At 38.0% G+C, this 23423-nt stretch overlaps 1 protein-coding gene across 1 annotated transcript in view; it reads left to right on the forward strand.

Moving 5' to 3' along the window:
* CNTLN (centlein) overlaps positions 1-23423 on the forward strand; it is a gene marked incomplete at both ends in the record, with an annotated part of 198071 nt that overhangs the window by 116970 nt on the left and 57678 nt on the right. The window contains 4 exons of the mRNA XM_081318884.1: positions 661-1199; positions 9334-9496; positions 10200-10272; positions 12494-12714. Of these exons, the coding sequence (XP_081175010.1) occupies positions 661-1199; positions 9334-9496; positions 10200-10272; positions 12494-12714 (996 nt within the window). The remainder of the gene's footprint in view (positions 1-660; positions 1200-9333; positions 9497-10199; positions 10273-12493; positions 12715-23423) is intronic.

Here is a 23423-nt window from a genome sequence, read left to right on the forward strand (position 1 = left end):
GCTTCCCCATTGACTTTGCTTGTCAGAAGGTCGCAAAAGGTGATCACATGACCCCGGGGCACTGCAACCGTCATAAATATGAGTCAGTTGCCAAATGCCTGAATTTTGATCATGTGACCATGAGGTTGCTGTAACAGTTATAAGTGTGAATAACAATCATAATTCACTTTTTTTCAGTGCTGTTGTAACTTTGAACAGTCACTATATGAACTGTTGTAAGTGAAGGATTACCAGTATTGCATTGTAAAAAACTGAAATACAGAGTGTCAACAGCAACCTTGTTTTAAATCATGGTACAAAATCAAAGCCAAAATTGTAGTCTGGGCTACTATATAATTTTTTTAAAAAAAAAAGTTGATTAATCACTGAGAAATCACTGAAGTTATAAATATGCATTGTTTTGTTTCATATCGCTTTTGTGTCACTGTATAAGGATTTTAATTTATTTTATTACATATCCTTTTTAACAGATGTATTATTGCAATAAAAATGCCTTCTTCCCCATTACTGTGAAGTTATTTTTCAGTTTGTTATTTGAAATAGTTGTGCTGGATAGAATTTTATTTCCAGAGATTATATAGGATATTAAGTCATAATGGAAAAGACCAGCCTCTACGTAAAACATTAAAAGTGATTTCCCCCCCCCCCTACTGTATGCAGATTTCACAATTGGAAAGAAGAATAATGGGCTTTGAAAAAGAATCCAAGAAGCTGAAGGAAATTAATAAAGGGTTAGTTAAGGATAAAAGCGACCTGAAACTATTGCTTAAAAAGCATACAGACGATGCAGAAGACAGAGAAAAAGAGCTGAAGATACTTGTGGAAAAGATGACAGAAGCAAAGAAGGACAAAGCAAAGCTCCAGTTAATAATAGATGGACTGGAAAAAGAGATCATGTCTCTGAAGAGGCAAGTGGCAGAAGGAAATGTATTGAAAAATGAAAATGTGGATTTGCTGAGTCAAGTGAAACAACTGCAAAGCTTACTGAGCAAAACAAAAATGGTTGACTCCAAAACCACAGTGGAAGCGGCTTGTGGACAATGCAGGTGTAAGAATACAGGTGCCAGTGTTAAACTGAAAACAGGAAAGAAAAAGAGCTTAGTGGAACATCAATCTCTTTGCAATCAGTCCATCAAGGATCTGAGTGGTGCACTTGAGAACTTCAGTAAGGACGGCTGGGAAGATATGAGTGAAAGCAGGTACAGCTCTCATTAACGTAGCTCTGTAGAAGGGACACTGTGCATATGTAAAACACTAGCAAATAGAAACTGAATTTCAACTACTGTCGATTTGGTATGCAGAAAAAATACTGTCAGAGTCTTTGAAATATCTTGGGAGGTCTTGTTCTGAGTTTATTGACTGAAATTTGCATGCAGAATTAGCCACAACTGCACAAGTATTTGAATAGGTGCCAGGAAACCCAAAAGAAGGCAATGCTTGATTTCTTCTAGTGATGCTATTTTCATGCAGTCGTGAGGCTTGAAATTGACAGTTTGGCAGGTTGATTTAATTTGCTGGCCCTTTGCATATTCACTTCTGACAGCTAAGGATTCCCAAGCAAACCCAGGAAGTCAGTTTAGTTATCTTGTGACATGCCGACCCAGGAGGAGAAACACTTTTCCCCTTAATTTGGTTAGATAAATTTTGAATGACCCATTTCAACTTGCTACCAGATGTCTACAAGCTGTTTTGTGTCCTTTAAATTAAGGACCTTCCACACTAATTATTTCATGTATGTTTCATGCATAGTCATTGTACTAAGTGTAATTGAAAGATTGTTGAAAATTGGTTCTGTAACCGTAAGTAGAACTGCACAGGTTCCTTAGATCCCACAACATAACAAAAGTTATTTCTCAGCCTGAAATCAGGTGTTTCATAGTGATTCCATAAGCTATGAGTGCAAAGTTTCTTACCTTTTGCTTGATTCTACTGTATATACATAATTCAGAGACAATCAGAAATATCATTTAGACAGGCCTTGTGCTGAACTTTTTAATTGTTGGATTGATATTCTGCCTTTTCTTCAAGGGTCAAAGTGTGTATGTATGAATACAGATTTATGGATTTTTTTTTTAAAAAAAAAACTCTGCCAAAGTCAGATAACTTTCAACAGTTTACAAGCTCATCTAGTACATTAAAATAACTGAAATAATAGCTTTTCTTCCCATTTTGCCTCATGCAAAAACCCTAGCAGATAGGTTTTCCTAAAAATGACTGGTTTTTCCAAAATCCCCCAGTGAGCTTCTACAGTGGACGGTGGACTTTCATCTGGGTTTCCCTGGTAGTAGTCCAGCATCCTAAATGGTGTGGTATATTATTGACACTGTCCACTGTGTTATTTGCTAATTAATACTATTAATTAATAATCTCTAGAAAATTGGATATGGTGTAGCTTTTACATAAGATAGAAAGAAATCTTACTAGTTCTCATTTGTAGAACTTTAAATTTTGTATATTACTCAAATTCAGCTATTTAAATTTATGAAAAATTGATTTGTACAATATTTGCTTTAAACTAACGATTTGGTCCATAGTTATCTTAGTGTGCACAATCAAGAATAAACCATAATTGGTTTCAAATGGGTTTCCCATGACAGCTCCAGCTTATAGAAGGGGAGTAGATACAAAACATTCTGAATAATATAAGATCAGACACAATTGCTTGAAGAGATGTTTAGGTATCAATTACTAGCTCCACAACCATAAATTCTTTCTTTGCTATTGCAACTTATTTGTGGTTAGAGAAAATAGAAGCATGAAAATAATCCAAGTTAATGAAAGTAAGACCTTAATCACTGACTTTACAATTGGAGTCTAAGTTCTTATTCTGTCAGCTTAATTAAGCTTTGACTCCCCCATTAAAGCCATTGGTAACTTGTGATTTAAGATTATTCAATGTTGAAGACTTTTTAAAATAACTATCACATCTGTTAAATATTAACAAAAGTGGAGGAAGTGGTTCTTCATACCTCAAATTTCCTTATGGAAAATGCATATGGGATATGTCATACATCAAACAGATACTCCTTTATATAAAATGTTATCATAATAACTTAATAATATGTTGCTGTCATGTACATTAATATTGCTCACCAAGAAAAGAATTAATATAATGCAAATAGAAAGGGTACTGGGTTGCTATTTATGTATGACTTTGAAATTTAGAAAATTTGAATGTATGTCTGTAGTTATTTTTCACAATAAATAATATAATAGCAGTAGCACTTAGATGTATATACCGCTTTACAGCCTTCTCTAAGCAGTTTACAGAGTCAGCCTTTTGCCTCCAACAATCTGGGTCCTCATTTTATCGACCTCGGAAGAATGGAAGGCCGAGTCAACTTTGAGTCGGTCAAAATCGAACTGCCAAACTGCTGACAGTTGGCAGTCAGCCGAATTAGCCTGCAATACTGCATTCTAACCACTGCGCCACTGCAGCTCTTTATATAATAAAACGGAATATAATAAAAATTAATACAAACACAGAAAATTGATGAAAGAAAAAGATCCAGTGGTTCATTAAGTCTGCCCTTTGAGTTTTTTGCTTGTTTCCTTTTTAATTAATTGTTTTTAATTTTTAATTTTTAATTTTTATTTAATTTTTGTTGGATGATAGACATGTGTTTATCCCAAGCATCTTTAAAGTCAGTTACTGATGATTCACCCACTATCATAACGGAAAATACGGTATGATCAAGTTTAAATCTATGAAGATCAAGTACAGCTTGATACCTTGAATTCTTGTAAGTTTCATATGCTGAAATGTGTTAAGTCAACCTAAACTATTTAAGGAGTGATATAAGATATAAGAGCCTTGGTGGAGCAGTGGGCTAATGCCTCCTTAAGTAACACCAGCTGCCTGCAATTAGTGCAGGTTCGCATCCCACCAGGCTCAAGGTTGACTCAGCCTTCCATCCTTCCGAGGTAGGTAAAATGAGGACCCAGATTGTTGGGGGCAATTAAGCTGACTTTGTAATAATGCAGCTTGGGGGGGAGCAAAAACCCTAATAAGCAGGCATATACATAGAATGAAGGCTACTGCTAAGCTTGTAAGCCGCCCTGAGTCTTCGGAGAAGGACGGGATATAAATGGAATTAAAATAATAAAAATAAAAATAAAAAATCTCTGTTGGAAAGTTGCTTGTAAAATTCTGCTACTACTTCTGTGAAGGAATGCTTTCTAATGTTACTTTTGAGCTTCCCTCCCGTCAGCTGGAGATTATACCCGTGTTCTTGATTTTTGCTTCATGTTGAAAAATAGTGCCGTCTAGAACTTTATTCACAGCCTTAATCTATTTAAAAATTTCAGTCATGTCCTCTCTTTCCCTTCTGTCTTCCAGCCTGTACATATTCAGAAATATTTTGTCCCTCAAACCTTGCACCATTTTGTTACCCATCTCTGGACTTGCTCAATCTTATCGATACGTGTGTTTTTTTAAAGTGAGGTCTCTGTTTAGTCATTTAGCAATCAATCTGCTATAAGCACACCTAAATCCTTTTCTTCTGTTGTTCTGTCTAACACTGTATCCCCAATACTGTACTCTGCCAGAGGATCCTTTTCCCCCAAGTACATGATCGTACATTTAGAAATATTGAGCTGCAGTTTCCATATTTTTGACCTATTTTCCAACAATGTCAAATCATTTTCCATTTACGAATACCCCCAGGAACATCAACCCTATGACCTTTGTATCATCAGCAAAAAGAGAAATCTTACCTAGCAACCTGTCTGTTATATTACTTACAAACACATTCAACCAAATAGGACCTAGAACTGAGCCTTAGAGTTAATTGCTTGTGACAGGTCTCTGTTCAGACAATGCCCCATTAACAGTCACATGCGCTTTTAAATGTTTTTTAATCCTTTTTTTCAGGAGTGGTTCCATTAACCTCACTACTACCAGACTTAAGCTTAATGGCTTATAGTTTCCAACTTCTTCCCTAACTCCATTCTTGTAGATCAGGGGTGTCAAACTACCGGCCTGCAGGCCGGATGCATCACGCAGAAGCTGCGCCCACCCCATTGCCGGCAATGACAAGACTGTCCTGATACATTGTGCGATGTCATGTGACGTCGCGAGTTTGACATGTCTGTTGTAGATGGATGTAATATTAGCTGTTTGTCAGTCCTGGGGAACTTCACCTGTTAGAAGAGATTGGTTAAACAGAACAATTAATGGTCCAGCAAGCACACCTAGAACTTCCCTCAGAACTTTGACGTGAATATGATCTGGACCTTTTGCTTTATTAAGCTTTAAGTGGGATAGCTCATCTGCCACCCCCACCTCTAAAACTCCTGGAAAAGAAACTGCACTACAAGGGTACTATGATCTATCCAACCTGTTTTTGTTACCGGCATCTACTTCTGAGTAGTCTGAACAGTCTTCTATTAAGATTTGCTTTAGCCAGATCTCCCTTAACATAAACGTTGTTTACATTTTTTTATTGAAAAGTTTTACAATACATTTTTAAAAAGAAAAAACCCCTCCCAACCCCCTCCCCTCTCCCCAACCCTCCCCAACACCTCCCTCCCTTCCCCTTCCCCCCTCCCTGACTTCCCAGAGCTCAATACAGGGTATAAAAATACAAGCAATCATAGTCTACCTTATGCAAACAACAATAAAATGTTAAATCTATCGCACTTTAACTCTAATAAAATAACTACAAGCAATATAAATATCACATCAGTACTTATTCAAATGCTAGATGAAACTTTTTAGTCCCATATTTATTCTGAATATAATCAATCCATCTTTTCCACTCCACAATATATCTCTGTTGCGTTTGATCTTTCAAGTACGCTGAAATCTTTGCCATTTCCGCCAGATTGGAGACTTTTAAAGTCCATTCTTCTATAGTCGGCAGTTCTTCCTTCTTCCAATATTGCGCTACTAAAAGTCTCGTTGCCGTAATTAAGTTCAACATCAGCTTAGTGTCCACAACAGTAGTATCAGTAATAATGCCCAGTAAAAACAGTTGCGGACAAAACTTTATCCTTTTCTTGAATATCTTTTGCATGTTCCACCAAATTTTAATCCAAAAAGCTTTAACCTTTTTACAGGTCCACCATATATGAAAATGCGTTGCATCTTCACCGCCACACCTCCAACATTTGGGCTGGCAGTTCGGATACATACTTGCTAATTTTTTAGGATCTAAGTGCCACCTATAAAACATTTTATAAAAGTTCTCTCTTAAGTTTTGAGCCTGTGTAAACTTTACGTTGTTTACATTTTTAATAGTTTTAGCCAGTTCCTCCTCTTTCTGTGCTTTACCAGCATTAATGACTTGTTTGGCTTTCTCTATAGGTTCTTATACACCTGTCTATCAGCTACATTCCTGCTATTCTTATATCTGTTATATGCTGATAGTTTTCTCCTTTACTATCCTAGTAAATCCTAGCTTTTACTAATGGGCCTCACATGAAGACTAGTTGCCTCCAGGATGGCAGCTTTTATCAGCGTCCACCTAGCACTAACTCCTGTCACCCTTCAAGTTTATGTTTTAGATCAGGGGTGTCAAACTGCCGGCCCGCAGGCCGGAGTGTCACAGAGAAACCGTGCCCATCCCATTTTCGGCAATGGGAAAAAGTTCCGATACGTCGCGCGACGTCACGTGACATCACGAGTTTGACATGCCTGTTTTAGATAATCCCCCATTTTGGTAAAACTTGTCTGCTTGAAGCCTAAACTTCAAGTTTAGTGTATGTTATATCTGCTTTAGTTTTAATGACAAACCAATGGCATTGGTGATCACTGAAACCCAGGTTTTCCCCTATCAACTTCTAATACCCCATCCCCATTGGTCAAAACTAAACTTAGAATATAGTCCCCTCTTGTTGGGCATTTTACTCGGTGTTTTAGAGGCTCTAACACAGGGGTGTCAAACTGCAGGCCCATTGGCCAGTTGCATCATGCGGAGGCCGCGCCTACCCCAGCTCCAGCAATATAAAAAAAGTCACGATAAGTCACGACACGTCACATGACGTGGCAAGTTTGACACCCGTGCTCTAACAAATCCTTGCTCCTGCTTGTAAATGCATTTGAAAGGTTTGTCATCCCTTGGTGTAGCGGATTGGTGGTGCATTACCACTTACTTTTGAGATTATGGTCATGAGATGTTAGTTTGGGACATGTTCTTTAAAGCTGGATATTCAATTTTATCCTCTGTACCTTGAAGAGAGATGTCATCCATAATGCCAAAATTTTATGAAATAGGTTAATTGTAATTGATAATATCTCCGGCTAATTTTCCTTTGGGATAAAGGAAATTAGAAGCTTATTGTCAAGGGTATGCTGTAGACTATAGTCTATATGTCACTACCAGCTTGACTGACACAGCAATTATCATTAATGATCAGGGGCCTGATGGTTGTTTCAGCAAGCTCAGTACCAAGCATAGCTTTTCAGCAGTCATTACTATAATCAATCCACCCAATCTAAACGTATCCTTCAGCTTTCTGTAGTTGAAGAAAAAGGAAAAAATAAGAATTATTCTAAACCCTCACTTCCTCCAAAATGAATTGTTCGCAGTCAGATTTGCCTATTGTGAAATTTCTTCTTTAGAGCCATCAGTGATTTAGGTTTATATGTTTATTGCTGAATTTCTCATTGCCAAATTTGAATTTGTCCTAACAATGGATATTGTTCTGTGCAACATATAACTTGCAGGCATGGTCCATCTGTGTTTTTTTTAAAGAAGCCAATAAATTCACTGTTGCTGTCCCCAAATTTTGCACTTATGTGCCACCAATGCTCCTCACTAGCTGAACAGCTGATCAGTGAATCAAGTACTCCTGTATGGCCTGCAATATTTTTAATTTATTGGTGTCATCTCCTCCTCTACAAATCATAAAGCCTGTTATAGTACATATTAGGGAAGACTAACGTTCCTTGGGAGAACCAGTTTGGTATAGCGGCTAAGGCATCAGGCTAGAAACTGGGAGATTAGTGAGTTCTAGTCCTGCCTTAAGCACAAAATCAGCTGGGTGACCTTGGGCCAGTCACTTGCTTTCTGCCCTAGGAAGCAGGCAATGGCAAACCACTTCTGAAATCTTGCCAAGATAACAGCAGGTATTTGTCCGCCCAGTAGACAGGAGTCAAGACACCTCTCAATTCCCCTCCATTCCCCTCAGAAAAACAACAACAAACAAACCTCCGTGGTCTCTTTCTGATGGGGAGATTAGATTGTACAGGTTCTCCTTTCTTGAGTTCATTTCTTTCCTGCTTTCAGAATTCCAAGCATCTCCAGAATCTGAAGGTTTTTTGCTTCTTATTACTCTGGCATTCCTCATAGAGAATTATAGTAGAAGGCTTGAACTAACATTAAGCTGTATTTGCGCCCTCCCTCCCTCACGTCTCCCACCAACCAATCCCAGTATATGCTGCTTCATAAAGATAAGCTGAAACCTGATGATCCTTTTTTCTTTCTTTCTAATTTTTAAGTTAATCGGCCCAGGCGTCTCCCTATAATTTTTCCTTAGTTGACTTGCATTACTTATGCTAAGATATTCAATTGCACATCAGAGCATATTCTATACCAGTGATGGCGAACCTTTTAGAGACCGAGTGCCCAAACTGCAACCCAAAACCCACATGTATCGTCGGGTGCTGGGTGGGCGTGGCCCATTGGGTGGGTGTGGCCAGTTGGGTGTGCATGTCCCATTGGGTGTGTGTGGCTGCGGTGGTAACGGCAGACTGGGTGGGACTAAAAAGTTCAATCAGTCAATTCCAACTTTGCGAGATCTTTTTCCCCACGAGAAGTTGAAATTGATTGATTGATTGAACCTTTTTTTTTTTTGCACATGGTGGCAGAGGCCTACAGCGAAACGGTTTTATAAAACCCAGCTGAAGGCCTAGGACTGGGGCGACAGCGTGCATGTCCACAGAGAGGGCTCTGCGTGCCACCTGTGGTACGCATGCCATAGGTTCGCCACCACGGTTCTATACGAACTGAAGCTACTTCTACGACTTTTTCCTATTCAATATGAATCTCCCTATTCACCATGTAAACATTGTCACAGTTTGATAATTTGTAAATGGTCACAGTTTCACTGTCACGTCAATTCAGTACTATCTTGATGTTTAGGCATGGATTGATGTATTGTTTGGAGCTATTCCCAGGAACATACAGTACAGGATGCATCTCCTGCAAAAAAAGTCTTCAACTATATAAGGTTCTAAGTGAGGGTTCTGGATAAGTACTTTCCATATAAGTTTAAATGTACAGAAGTTATAGCAATGACTTTATTTGTTCTGCCATTGATCAGCATGCCATGGACAATTAAATCTAAGACCAGTAAATCTTTTTTTTTAAAAAAATGCATTCTTCTTAGTGACTCTGAAATACTGAATTCTGAAAACCTGGAGACAAAAGCAGTACATCATATTTCACTGACAAAAACAAATGAACAGCAAGAACAAAATAAGATCGAGAATAATAAAATAACCCCAATCAGCAAGTGTTTAGAAACTGAAAGCAAATTACATCAGAAAAAGGTAAGGTTTGAGTTACTTCAAGGCATTCCCTTGTGCTGCATGCATACATACATACATACATACACACACACACACACACACACACACACACACACACACACACACTCATATTGCCATTGGAGTGACTCTGGGCTTATAAAATGGTATAAAAAGATAAATATGAAATGATAAAAAGATAAATATAAAAACAGTTAAAATTTACACCACTAGTTACCTACTACCAGTGATTTGGGTATGGTTTAGGGATAATGGAGCAATTTGTAATTGTGAGTCGAGGATCTAGTTTGGGGCTATCACTGCTGTGATGGTTTGTCTGGTGTTTGGTGAGGGTCACAACTTTATTCCAGACTAGAAAAAGGGATAATTTGGTCAGACAATTTAAGAATCTCTTTTCTAGGGGAAGCTAATACACATGAAGCGAATATTTCATTTCATTTCACACAAAAATAAAGACTTCATAATGTTTAACAATTGAATGGCAATTATTTTGGGAGGCTCCTCAGTATGACAACACAACATTGATAAGTTAAGGTCATAAGTGTGAGAAAGGTAGCATTTTTGTTTATTGTTTTAGTTCCAAGATTTTAGGGTTACCAATAAAGCAAAAATGAGTTTTTTTAACACACACACACACACACACACAGTGTATATTTGTGGAAACATGTAAATCCTATGAATATAATAATTTTTCTTGTGTTTGTAGAAAAGGAAAGGTGAATTAGTAATAACTGTCCAAAGGAAAAAGATTCTAAATTCGGCATTCAATCCTTACAAAGGTAAGAATACATAAAATCTTTTTGTAGTAGCAAAATTATATTTACATTTGTGGATAGATAGCATCTGGATTGACAGTAGTCATCAATATAGCTCACAAATATCTAAAATAAAATAGATGCAGCAGGATCATTATAATTTAAAGAAAAGAAATTTACACTTCTCCTCAGGAGCAACAAAATGATGTCTGTTCATTAACGTAATTTGATTTCATATTCCCTTATAGTAAGAAAAGGCAGTTTAATAATAGAGTCCGAGTCATCAGGTGGTGTATTTGTCAGTACCCCCCTCCCTCTTTTTTATTTTTTAAAAAAATCTATAGGTAAAGGTAAAGGTTCCCCCGCACATGCGTGCTAGTCGTTTCCAACTCTAGGGGCTAGTGTTCATCTCCGTTTCAAAGCCGAAGAGCCAGCGCTTGTCCAATGACATCTCCGTGGTCATGTGGCTGGCATGACTAGACACCAAAGGCGCACAGAACGCTGTTACCTTCCCACTGTAGTGGTCCCTATTTTTCTACTTGCATTTTTACGTGCTTTCGAACTGCTAGGTTGGCAGAAGCTGGGACGAGTAACAGGTGCTCACTCTGTTACGCGGCACTCAGGATTCGACCCGCCAAACTGCCGACCTTCTGATCGACAAGCTCAGCATCCTAACCCACTGAGCCAATGCGTCCCTTAAAAAAAATCTATAAGAAGGCTTATATAAGGTTGCTTATATCTTTCTCCTTCTCTCTAATCCCTAGTAGTCAGGACTTTGAGACCAATTTCTTCAATGGGCACTAGCAGGGGTTTTGACATAACACCAGCTGGATAAAACAGACAGTGTACTGTGGCTTTAAAAAATGCCAAATTGAGACCTATAGTGGATACTGTATTTCAAATCTCTCTAACAGCATCAGAGAGGATATATCAACTGAATACATCAATAAGTAAAAAGAATTTCCTTAAAGTGGGATGGACTAGTTGCTGTGAGAGCATACCTGCTTTTATGTTTCTTAAGCTTGTCTTAATATAAGTAGGTTTCTTTCTCTGCTGCCTTTATGTATTCTCAAAGCTATTTCCTTCCTCAGTCCAGACTTTATGGGCTATGCTCGTCACTCAGGATAGAAAGCAGATTTTTTTTTTAAAGACTGCAAAACAAGTACTCTAACCGTTTTGCAATCTTAAAATTATAAAAAAAATATTTGCAGTTATTATTACTATAGACACAAAAATATGAAATCATAGCTGGTCATTCTTTTAGCTGGTATTGCCCTTTATATGCATCAAATTCTACCCCAAAACTAGAATACCTTAAGTATTTGGCATAGTATATCTATGGATCCAAGCACTGTAGCCTTGTGTAATTGATAGATGGAAATTTTGTCAATGCTCATGTTTTCTAAGTGCTGTCCAAGATTTTTTGGTATGGCATCCGATGTACTGATAACTTCTGGGACCGGTCGTACAGTGAGCCAGATGTTTATACTGGATTTGGCATTTTTCTCCATCTGCTGAACCCTTCCCAAGGACCTGGGAATATTAAATAATATTAAATAATATTATTTAATAATATTAAATAAAAGCACATGTTTCACTCACCTTAAAAATTTAATGTCTTACTTCAACCTACTTCATCTTTTAGAAGGCTTGGCAGTCTTAGGCTAAGGAGTATATCGATTTTTTTTCCTTTTTTGGGTTAGATTTTTCACTAGGAGATTACAAAAAAATCACAGAGTACTAACAAAATAGTTTGTAGTGTAGTTACTAGTTTGTTTCTGATTCTGCTTTAGAAGCATAGCTAATATATTCCAAAAAAAGATGTTGAGACTTTGGGGGGAAAAAAGTGCAGAGAAAAGCAACTAAGATGATTATAAGGCCTGGAGACTAAAATATATGAATTGGATTTAGCTAGTCTAGAGAAAAGAAGAAATAAGGGAGACATGCTAGCAGCATTCCAGTATTTGAGGGGCTGCCACAAAGAAGAGGGAGCAAGTCATAGAAATGAAGAAAATTTACTGTTTTGGCTAGCAAAATATGTTTTTGCAATTTCGGCATCACGGCATATGTACATATACCTTGGCAATTGTATAGTATATATTGTGTTTTGTAGCAGGAGAAACTTGGGTTTGGTTCTATTGGATGTTGGAAAGGACATTCAGCAGTCCTTTGCAACAGAAAAAAAATCATTTCTTTGAAGCTAATGTAGTGTCAGATTAATAATTGGTCAATATTAAACTTTTAGTTAACAGAGAGAAGATAAGAAGTATCATGGTCCAGAAATCTGGCTGCTCCATGTCACTTTGGGGACGTATCACATCTTTACAGCAGCAGTTAGCTGTAGTACAGAAATCAAAACTAGCAGCGGTATTATCTCTCAAGAAGTCCAGGGAAGCAAACAAAAGATTAACATCCCAGTTGCATCTAACCAAACAGCAACTTCAAGCCAGCAAACAAACTGTTCAGGTAAAAAAATATTATAAAATATGACAAAAATTTAACGTTTAGTGATTAAATGTACAGGATTGTAATTATAAGCCTACCAGTTCCGAGCAAAGTTGAATATCACCCTATTACATACCGGATATATTATTTACTGAAATCATGCATATGGTTCACAAATCTGTCTGAAAAGATCAGGATGATGCATAATGCTTTTGAATATGAAGTGGCAAGATACGAAGAATGAGAAGGCTGTAATTGGTTCTTTTCTCAAGCAATGCATATTTTGCTCTAAACGGTTTATTTTCATGGATCAGTTTTATGAAAATAGAAATGGCAGCCATGAGGACAAGCTCTCCTGATAATTGATGTAAAGAATTACATCACACTTACAGAAATTCTGAACTGCTGTGGAAGGACCACTGAAATGTCTGAATGCATTTATAATTTGGTAGGTGAACATATTTTCATAAAAGATCAGCATTTTTATAGAAATAGCTAGTGTATATATTATTGTGTAAAAGTAAAAAAAATGAGGTTGTTATGTTATCTTCTACTCTGCTAAAAAGAGTTAGCAGTCAACTTTTTTGTTCTTTTTCCCTTTCTAACCCATATCTTTTCTTCCCTTTTTTCCTTCCCCCTAGTTTTCCATTACTTTTTTTTTATTTTCCTTTGTGTTTTATATTTTGTTAAACTAATAGAATTTGTAAACAAAAGATCAGCGTTTTGTGCCCTGGTTAGTTTGCATTTTTTTTCCTGGTTAACCCCCACAACTCATAAAGACACGTTTTTCTTTTTATATATGTGGTATAAGATGGAATCAGCAAGTGCATTTATACATCTCCACCTTCAAATATAATTTGAACTGTGTCATGGCCTTAGTTTTTTAAATACATAGACAGATTTAGAAACACAATAAATGCACGTGTGAAATAAAAACACTTTTGAAATGCACTTTTATTAGTAGTTTAGAAAGCCATAGTCCAGTCAAGGAGACTTCTATGTAGGAGCTGATTTCTACATAATACAGGCAATGTAAATGCAGTTGGACGTCCACATTACATTCATCATCCAGGACCCAATAAATGGATATACACTTCCCTCCATGGGAGTAGGAATTTGCATACCCATAGAGGGCCATGGCATTCACGCAATTAATCAATTAGCTAAAATAGGACTTGGGTAAAAAAAAACCAGACTAATAATGAATGAAGTGCTTTCTCCTAAATTGAATTAAAGGATTCATCTTACATTCACTGATTCTGAAGGATTAACTTTATATTAATTGATAAGAATAGAAAAAAATTCTGTAGAAGGCAAAGGAATAAGCAAGAGATATAATTTTTTTGCAAACATTCCTACTGCTGAAAAACATGGATAACTTTGAAGAATCACTTTAGAACCAGTCATTGCTTAGCTAGAGTAATCTGCCTAGTTAATTATTTAATGCTTAACACCTAAATAAGATTTTTCTTTTTGTTCTTTCCTTCCCCTTGCATATACACTCTTCTCCCTCCTGTTTTATTCCTCCTTTTTTTGGCTGTTTGGCTGGAGGAAGCCGAATGTGTACATTTCTCTGTAACAGTAATTGTGTGTTAATATATGAGAATATTTGCTTCTGAGAGAGAATGATTGCTATATGTAGATGCAAGATCAGCTGATTCCATAAATATGGTAACTTTTTACAGGCAAATAATTTTAGTCAGCAGTTATTCATTAATTATGTTTTTTGTCTTGGATCTTCCCTTTCTGGAGTATTGATTCTGGCATATATATGACACACGATACAAAAATAATATACCATATTTTTTCTTGCTGGTATTACTAATAGATAAAAAGAGAAGCTAGAAACATATAAGAAACATTAATGCTGTCCAAGAAAAAGTAAATAATATAAAACAGATGTGAGAATCCAGGCAAAATATCTAAATATGTGCCAGTTCTGATTTCTTTTCAGTTTTATCCAGTTTCAATTGAGGTGCTACAGGGCTTGACTTTTCCTCTCCTTTTGTTTAATATCTACCTGAAACCTCTGGGTAACCTCATCAATTTGGGGTCAGGTACGATCAATATGCTGATGATATCCAACTGTGCCTTTTGACCTTCGGCCAACAAACTGATGCTTTTAAAGTCATGCCCAAGTGCCTGGAAGCTAGGCAGGCTTGAAAGGGAAGACGTTGACTCAGGTTCTGTCCTGACATGAGAAAATAGTTACTTGTTTGATCCCACCACCCCCACCCTGCAGTCCAGGGGACATTCCATCTTTAGTCTTTCATAGGGTTGCATTACCCCCAGGTGAAACATAAGGCACCATCTAGAGATCCTCTTGGATTCACAGCTTCTGTGATAGCAGCTGTGGCCAACAAGATTCATCTGGTATGCCAGTTGTGACCCTTGTTGGAGAGGGAGATCCTTAAGACAGTCATTCATGCCTTGGTCACTCTAGATGGGGCTGCCCTTGAATAAGATTGGGAAATTACAACCGGTCCAATGCAGCATTGCAGGAAGATAGCATTTCAGGAAGTGTGTCATGATACGAGCCTATACCTCTACTATTTTGCAAGCTCTAGCAGCTGCCAGTTGACTTCTGGCTGAAATTCAAGGAGCTGGTTACCATAGCTACTTGAGGCCATGCCTTTTTCCATGTTTTTCCACTGGTTTAGTGAGACCAGCTAGAGTGGAGACACTCCAGATCCCATCAATCAAGTAGGATCACTTTGTGGGCCCATGAAGTATGTTCTTGTGCTGTGGAATGCTATCTCTCTGGAGATCCATACTGCTCTTGTCCTTTTCCACAAATTGTTAAATCCCTCTGATTGCTGTTCCTATCTTTCTATTAGCTGTATTGTATTCTTTGGTAGTATAAGATTAGTTCTCAATTTAAGAGAACTCAGATGTTCTAGATTTTATTTAGATAGAAATATTATAGTATGTGCAACTTGAGTATTGGCAGATGTCCTTTGATTCCTATGTAGCTGTATTGATATAGATGTGTAGATGTTGATGAAAAGCTACAGACACGTATATTGTATATAGAAGCATTTAACAGTAACTACATTGTTTGTAGTAGAATTACAAAAGTCTATATTGTATTTATTTATATATGCAATTTCTATAGCCGCCTAACTCAATCAAGTGACTCTGAGCAGCCTAATCCTTTTACTGTAATTTTTTTTTAACACAGCTTTATATTGCACGGTGTGGCATTACATGTTGCAGTACAGCTTATTGCAAATGAAGAAATACGCTTTGCCATTCCTAAGACTCATGATGCATATTGATCTAAAGGACTTTGTATGTAAATAAAGGAGATAAAATGTGCAAATGGTGTTTCAAAATTTGATATTGCTGTGAAGGAATGTGATATTTCTGAGATTCCTTGGAAAAATATCATTATTGGCACAATCCAGGAAATATTTTTTTTAAAGTTGTTGTCTTTCTCCGGCATTCCCCATGCCTAATGGCAGTGCTGTAATTTTCATCACCAGATGTCTGCTCAGATTAAAACATCCTCTGCTGTATGTACTAGAGTAATGACAATTATACATGGGTAAGATATAACATTTGCACAGCAAAAACACATAGAGACACAAGGGATGTACAATTCAGTGCAAAACTGCCATATTGTAATTTAAATCAGTAATTATTGTCTTTTAAATGTAGCAACCCAATTATAAAAGCCCCACAACTACAAAGTTACCCAGAATCCTTTGCTATGGTTCCCATAGTGCTCTGGAAGTGGCACCCTAGGAGTGATTGTATTGTTTTATGGGTTGCCTTTGACATCTGAAAAGGACTTAGTAGCAGAGCAAACCATCTTCATCTGAAGAGGGCAGGATTTTAAAAAAGGAACAGACTTTCAACCCACTAGGTAACTGTTTGCAGCTCCTTTGGGTAGCACTACACAAAAGTTGAAAGCAGTACTTCAGGAGCATTCTTCCAGATGTGTAACTGTTCTCTTTCTTTTTAAAGTCTCTGTTTGATATTGCCATATTTCAACCTAAAGAATTCCTGCAATAGTACTTTAAAATCCACTGCAGGCACTTCTTGAACATTTCCAGCGTTGTTAGTAATTTGTAAAAGAAAATCTTTGCTACCTGATGCTTTCTTCATTTTACACTGAAAGACTTCTGAACATTTTAGAGTTAGCCGCTGTTTCAACTTGGCATAACTTTAAAAAAGATACATGTGTTCGTGTGTTTTTTTAAATGCATCCTCAAAAAAATAAAAATGCCATTAGACTTATTTTTTCACTATTCTTCCAAATCAACTCAGTTTTAACTGCTGTTGTTCAATTCCAAATTCCCTAAAATGTAGGTTGTAGGTTATGGAATTACAATAGAGCAGGCATCGTATCTGAGCTTTGACTAATCTCAGCAAGGTCAGAACTTGATAATAGTAGATGACACAACGCCAAGAAATACCAGGGCAGTAACCTAGACTGGAAAGTTCACAAATCATTCCAGAAGAATCCAGCATCAAATATTTCTATATTGTTGCCAAAACAGTTACAGGAATATGCTCCTGAAATCACCAGGAATCAATTTTAAATAGTAAAACTCTTTTACCTTACATATGAAGCATCATTTCCTAAATCCGTAGTCTGCTATTTAAATGAGTTTCTAATCCTAAATTTAAATGAGGATGAAGTAAATCAGCTTTTGCTATAACCATAGACCAGCTAAAACAGAAAAGAAGCGTTACTTCTGTTGAAAGATTTTTTTCAATAAGACTTCCCAAATATTCTGTTCTAGGAGGAAAGCTTAATTTCACAAACAAACAATATATTTTCAACTACCTTCTCTTATTACTATCATTATTCTGATTATTATTACTCTGTTATTCTGCATGGACATTGAGAGCTTCTGCGCCGGGAACAAATTCCTTGTGTGTCTAATCACACTTGGCCAAATAAAGTATTCTGTTCTGTTCTCTTCTGTTCTGTTCTAGTTCTAGTTCTAGTTCTATTGGTTTTAAGGTTTGATTTTAACTTCCTCTGTTTTAACTTAGATATAACTGTAAGCCTCTCAGAGTTGCCCTATGGTACCCTATGATAAGATGGGCGGCCAATAAATTTTATAAATAAATAACATAAATTCTATTTTATTAATTTAAGCTTTTTATCTGTAGTCTAAGTTGCAATATGTCATATGATTTTTTTAATCTGAAGTCTAGGTTGCAATCTTTCATATGATAAGGTTGTCACTCTATGGGCTTGCTGGCCATTGCTTTGATCAACTGAGGGTTACACAATATGCTTTTAATAAATAGAAATGGTATAGACCAGGGGTAGGCAACCTTAGCTCTTTTGTGACTCGTGGACTTCAACTCCCAGAATTCCTGAGCCAGCATGGCTCAGCTTGGAAACGTCTCCCTTTCCCCTCAGCATGGCTGGCTCAGGAATTCTGGGAGTTGAAGTCCACGAGTCATAAAAGAGCCAAGGTTGCCTACCCCTAGTATAGACAGAGCAGAGGTTAAAGTTAAGCACCGTACCAGTCTGCTTTGGCACATTTTGGTCAATATCCCCCAAGTATCCCGCAACCAAAACCTAGTTATTACCCAAACATTCTCAAACTGGGCTTTTTAACCTTGAGAATAGTTTGCAAGCCATTATTCACTGTACCTTTTCAACTACAATATTAAAAAAATCTTAAATTATCTGATAGTAACTAGGGGAAAAAATCCTGTTACTGTAAAATAGTAATTCCCCAGAATATTTAATACTATCTGGTTTTTTCCTTCACTAATTTACTATACTAAGTTCATCTAATTTCACAGGAGAAAAGTTTAAAGTTTCTAGCATTTCCATTGTGAGTTAATTGTTTACACATTGTTAAAATCTATTTGATCATACATAGATGTAACGATGACTGTATCACTAAGTTCCTTTGCATTGTTGACTCTTTAGTCTTTTGGCACTAAAAATATTTTCTGCCATTTTCTTGGTGTTGTATGAACTAAATTAGGTTCGGCTATACTAGAGACTATTTGCAGAGATTCAGTATTTAAGAATTATTCTTGCGTCAACTGTAATCAGCAAGCAGCTTGAAGATTTCCAAAAATATTCAGGATAGCAGGGAAAATGCACATAGCTATGTTCTGAACTCAATATACAACTGCCCTACTTGGAACATTACCTATGAACATTTCCATAGGGAACAATATTTTTGAGGCAAAGAATTTAAAAACAAGTCTACCAAACAAGCATCAGTCACTTGCCTATGTCGAAAATGATTCTGTCTCCAACCAAGTGCATAACTGACTTTTTTTTAACTACCCCCCTCTTCCTCTTTACTAACTCCAGTCAGTCAGCAGGGATGAAACCTATGCCTGCTGTTTTATTGACTAATGCACTCTCCAGTTCTCCATAGCTGTAGGAATTCAATTAAAAAAAACCCAATTGTGGCATATTGGAACACTGTAGACTCAAGAACTTCATACAGTCCCAATTTTGGGAGAGAACTTGAGTTGAGTGTGATTTGCTCTGTGTTTACAACATTTGAAGCAGATATTTCATTCCGGCTGTTTTGTGCAGCCCTAATCAGAATACACGATTTACAATTAGCCAACAGTTTTTAACAGCATTTTGAAATGAAATATTATTGCACCAACTAGAAGACTCTACTGTATGCTTGCCTTTTTCTATTCTCAACTTAGGACTATATTTGACTTCTGATATACATTTTGAGATAATAAAATATATAGAAAGGAATACTAAATTATGAATTGTAGACTTCTGCAGAAAATTTAAACCTCTCAGAATCATACATTAAGAAAAAATTAAGTTCTCCATCAATTTTAAAAATAAGAATGCTAATTAATTACTTCTTGAAACAAGGAAACTATTGTTTTTTTGCTTTTGTTTCTTCTACTGTTTTATTAAATCCATACAGTATTCACATTTTGGAAAACTAAGATCACTTTAAAATTCTTATTATATAGAATGTATGATTCAGATTTCAGTGGAAAATTGTAATGGTTCTCTTAAAGGAGCAAATTTTCCAGGCATGCTTTCATGAAATCATTAAAATAGAATATTGCATTTAGATTTTATTCCTATTCCCTTATTAAAGTCATCCAAGTTAGTAACCAATAAATATTGTAATCTCAGAAAAATATTGAAGTACTTTGAGTTTTTCATACTGTCATATATTATCATTATATATATTCATATTTAAGAAGCTACTTATTATTGCTAATTAAAAGATAGGGGAGCAATAACCAAGGAATTAGTGTACCAGATGGGGCTATTAACATGTTCTGGATGGGGCTGATGTCCATTAGGACTTCTATTATTTGTAGGACAAAATTATATTTAGGGATACTATATTCATATAGCCATTTTCATCCCCCATTAGCAAATATTGTTAATATTTTAATTACCAGCTAGCTTGGGATTTTATTTTATTGTTCTAATAGTTATAATATGAAAGTCGTTTGCACTCTTTTGTTTCAATAGCTGCCTTTTCGGATGTTTTACTGTATCTTGGTAGCCTGTGTGGAAGACAATCCAAGTAGAGTACTCCATACATATCCTGTATGTTGGATCCTCAAGGGCTATGGCTTTTGCCAGATGAAGCCTTTTTGATTTTGAGGCTGATGAAACGCAGTGCTGTTATTGATCTGTGCGTGACATACCCTGTCTCTCTGCTGGCAGAGTGTAGCAACATTTATCCAGGAATTTGTGAAATGTCACTTGGATCATGTTTGTTAGATAAACTCTGTGAAAAGCAGAATCCAGCCGAAGAGTATATGTGGAATTGGACGTGACTGCCTTCTTTCTGTGTCCAGCTCTAGCTCAGCCAAATGACATTTGTTAACCCAGTGCTTACGTTTTTATATTAAGTTTGAGATAATTCAGAGAAGTATGATTGTCACTTGAAATACCCTGTGAAATGACATATCATTTTACCACTCTATTTTGAATAGAGTGCATGGGATCAGAGTATGTTAACTCTGTTTAACTCTATTCTGTGATCTGAATAATACAAGTCAATAATTGTATATAAGGGGAAAAAAACAGGGATTGTTTCTGAAGGAAACCAGAGCTTCCTACCTGACTTCAGCTATGTGAAAACTAGCAAAAGGTAGCAATAGATCCGCACACCTGTATTCAAACGTTTCTCCCTTGGTCTTGTGACTTCTTCTGGAGCTTTATCTTGATTTGGATCCTGTGTGCCTGTATCAGCAAAACATCTGAAATGTTTTTGTCTTCCACAGTATACTACTGCCTTTCTTATTTATTGATTACTTATTCTTATTTATTGCCTTTTTTCCCTGAGAGTTCAAGTGATTTACAACAGGCTCTTAATTATATCCCCACAAGAAACTTACCAAGTAGGCTGGATCGAGGGAAAGTGACTGACTCAGAGTCACCTTTTGAGCTTGTTGGTTGACTGACAATGTTAACCTAGATCAGTCCAATACTTTATAATGTTCTGGCTCTCCAGTGCAGCATTTGTCATTAAGATTATTCAAAAATGGTGGAATCTGACCCCTTTACTTAAATGATGTAGAAGAATCTCAAGTTTTCCTCCTAGGTTGTTTAGCAGCCCAAACTAGGATAGTCTCACTGGGACAGTTACTGGAGGCTGTTACTAGCCGTATACAATAATTGCATATACAAAGCTATTCGTTTTACCTAATGCTATTGCATGGAAAACTTGTGCAGCTGTATCTTACTTGAGTTTCTCAAATGTAATCACTGATTGGTGATCAAAAAAAAATGAAGGATACACTTATTGAGCAGAATAACTCATCCCCACGAGAGAGAAATGATAGGATCGAGCTCAGGAAGAATCTTCAGGCTCAGGCCTACAATTTCTGTCATTCAGACTAAGCTGAATAATGCCTATGTAAAACCGTGGCTTGCTCTTGGACCATAAACAGATAAATAAATCAGAAGATTTGCAGAGGTAAATTCTCTGCAGTCTCATAAATCATGAGCATATATGCTAAATAGATGTGTATGTGTGTGTAGCTTCAAATTTGCAGCACTGCAAATAATAGGTTTGTTTGTCTTCGTTTTTCTTTTGGCTCTGTTGCATAGTCCCTGCCTATTTAGAAACTAAATAACTTGGATTCTCAGATCTTTCCCAGGTGTTAACTTTTCAAATTATTTTAGATATCCTTTTCTCTAAAACATAAAGAAGATTTGAAGACTTGGCTTGTGTTTTATTGGTTTCTTGATTACTGGGCTTCTTACAATTCTGCAGATAGTTTCAGATAAGTGTTTTAATGTTAGTTGAGGACATGAAACAGAAGCGTATGAACTATAACGTATAACACAATGATTAAAAGAAGAAAAAGTACATTTAATAACACACTTGATAGCGGTTTTGCTTTTCAGAAGCAGATTTAGATATTTATGTTTATAAATGTAGATTCAAGTGGTATACGCTCATAACTGGGAGTAAAATGTACCGTATATACTTGAGTATAAGCCGACTCGAGTATAAGCCGAGACCCCCAATTTCACCCCCAAAAACTGGAAAAAGTTATTGACTCGAGTATAAGCCGATCCGCCGTTCTGCAAGCCTGAATACACAGGAATACCCTGTGTGGCCGCGGCTCGTCGGCAGGTCTCCGTTCCTCCTGCCGACCTTTGGGGAGGTTTGGGCGCCTCCCCAAACCTCCCCAAACGTCGGCAGGTCTCCGTTCCTCCTGCCGACCTTTGGGGAGGTTTGGGCGCCTCCCCAAACCTCGGCAGGTCTCCGTTCCTCCTGCCGACCTTTGGGGAGGTTTGGGCGCCTCCCCAAACCTCCCCAAACCTCGGCAGGTCTCCGTTCCTCCTGCCGACCTTTGGGGAGGTTTGGGCGCCTCCCCAAACCTCGGCAGGTCTCCGTTCCTCCTGCCGACCTTTGGGGAGGTTTGGGCGCCTCCCCAAACCTCTGCAGGTCTCCGTTCCTCCGCGCAGACCTGCCGACCTTTGGGGAGGTTTGGGCGCCTCCCCAAACCTCGGCAGGTCTCCGTTCCTCCTGCCGACCTTTGGGGAGGTTTGGGCGCCTCCCCAAACCTCCCCAAACCTCGGCAGGTCTCCGTTCCTCCTGCCGACCTTTGGGGAGGTTTGGGCGCCTCCCCAAACCTCGGCAGGTCTCCGTTCCTCCTGCCGACCTTTGGGGAGGTTTGGGCGCCTCCCCAAACCTCGGCAGGTCTCCGTTCCTCCTGCCGACCTTTGGGGAGGTTTGGGCGCCTCCCCAAACCTCCCCAAACCTCGGCAGGTCTCCGTTCCTCCTGCCGACCTTTGGGGAGGTTTGGGCGCCTCCCCAAACCTCCCCAAACCTCGGCAGGTCTCCGTTCCTCCTGCCGACCTTTGGGGAGGTTTGGGCGCCTCCCCAAACCTCGGCAGGTCTCCGTTCCTCCGCGCAGACCTGCCGACCTTTGGGGAGGTTTGGGCGCCTCCCCAAACGTCCCCAAACCTCGGCAGGTCTCCGTTCCTGTTTGGGGAGGTTTGGGCGCCTCCCCAAACGTCCCCAAACCTCGGCAGGTCTCCGTTCCTCCGCGCAGACCTGCCGACGTTTGGGGAGGTTTGGGCGCCTCCCCAAACCTCCCCAAACCTCGGCAGGTCTCCGTTCCTGTTTGGGGAGGTTTGGGCGCCTCCCCAAACCTCCCCAAACCTCGGCAGGTCTCCGTTCCTCCACGCAGACCTGCCGACCTTTGGGGAGGTTTGGGCGCCTCCCCAAACGTCCCCAAACCTCGGCAGGTCTCCGTTCCTGTTTGGGGAGGTTTGGGCG

Source organism: Vipera berus, assembly GCF_964194415.1.
Source record: "Vipera berus genome assembly, chromosome: 2".
Lineage (NCBI taxonomy): Eukaryota > Metazoa > Chordata > Lepidosauria > Squamata > Viperidae > Vipera > Vipera berus.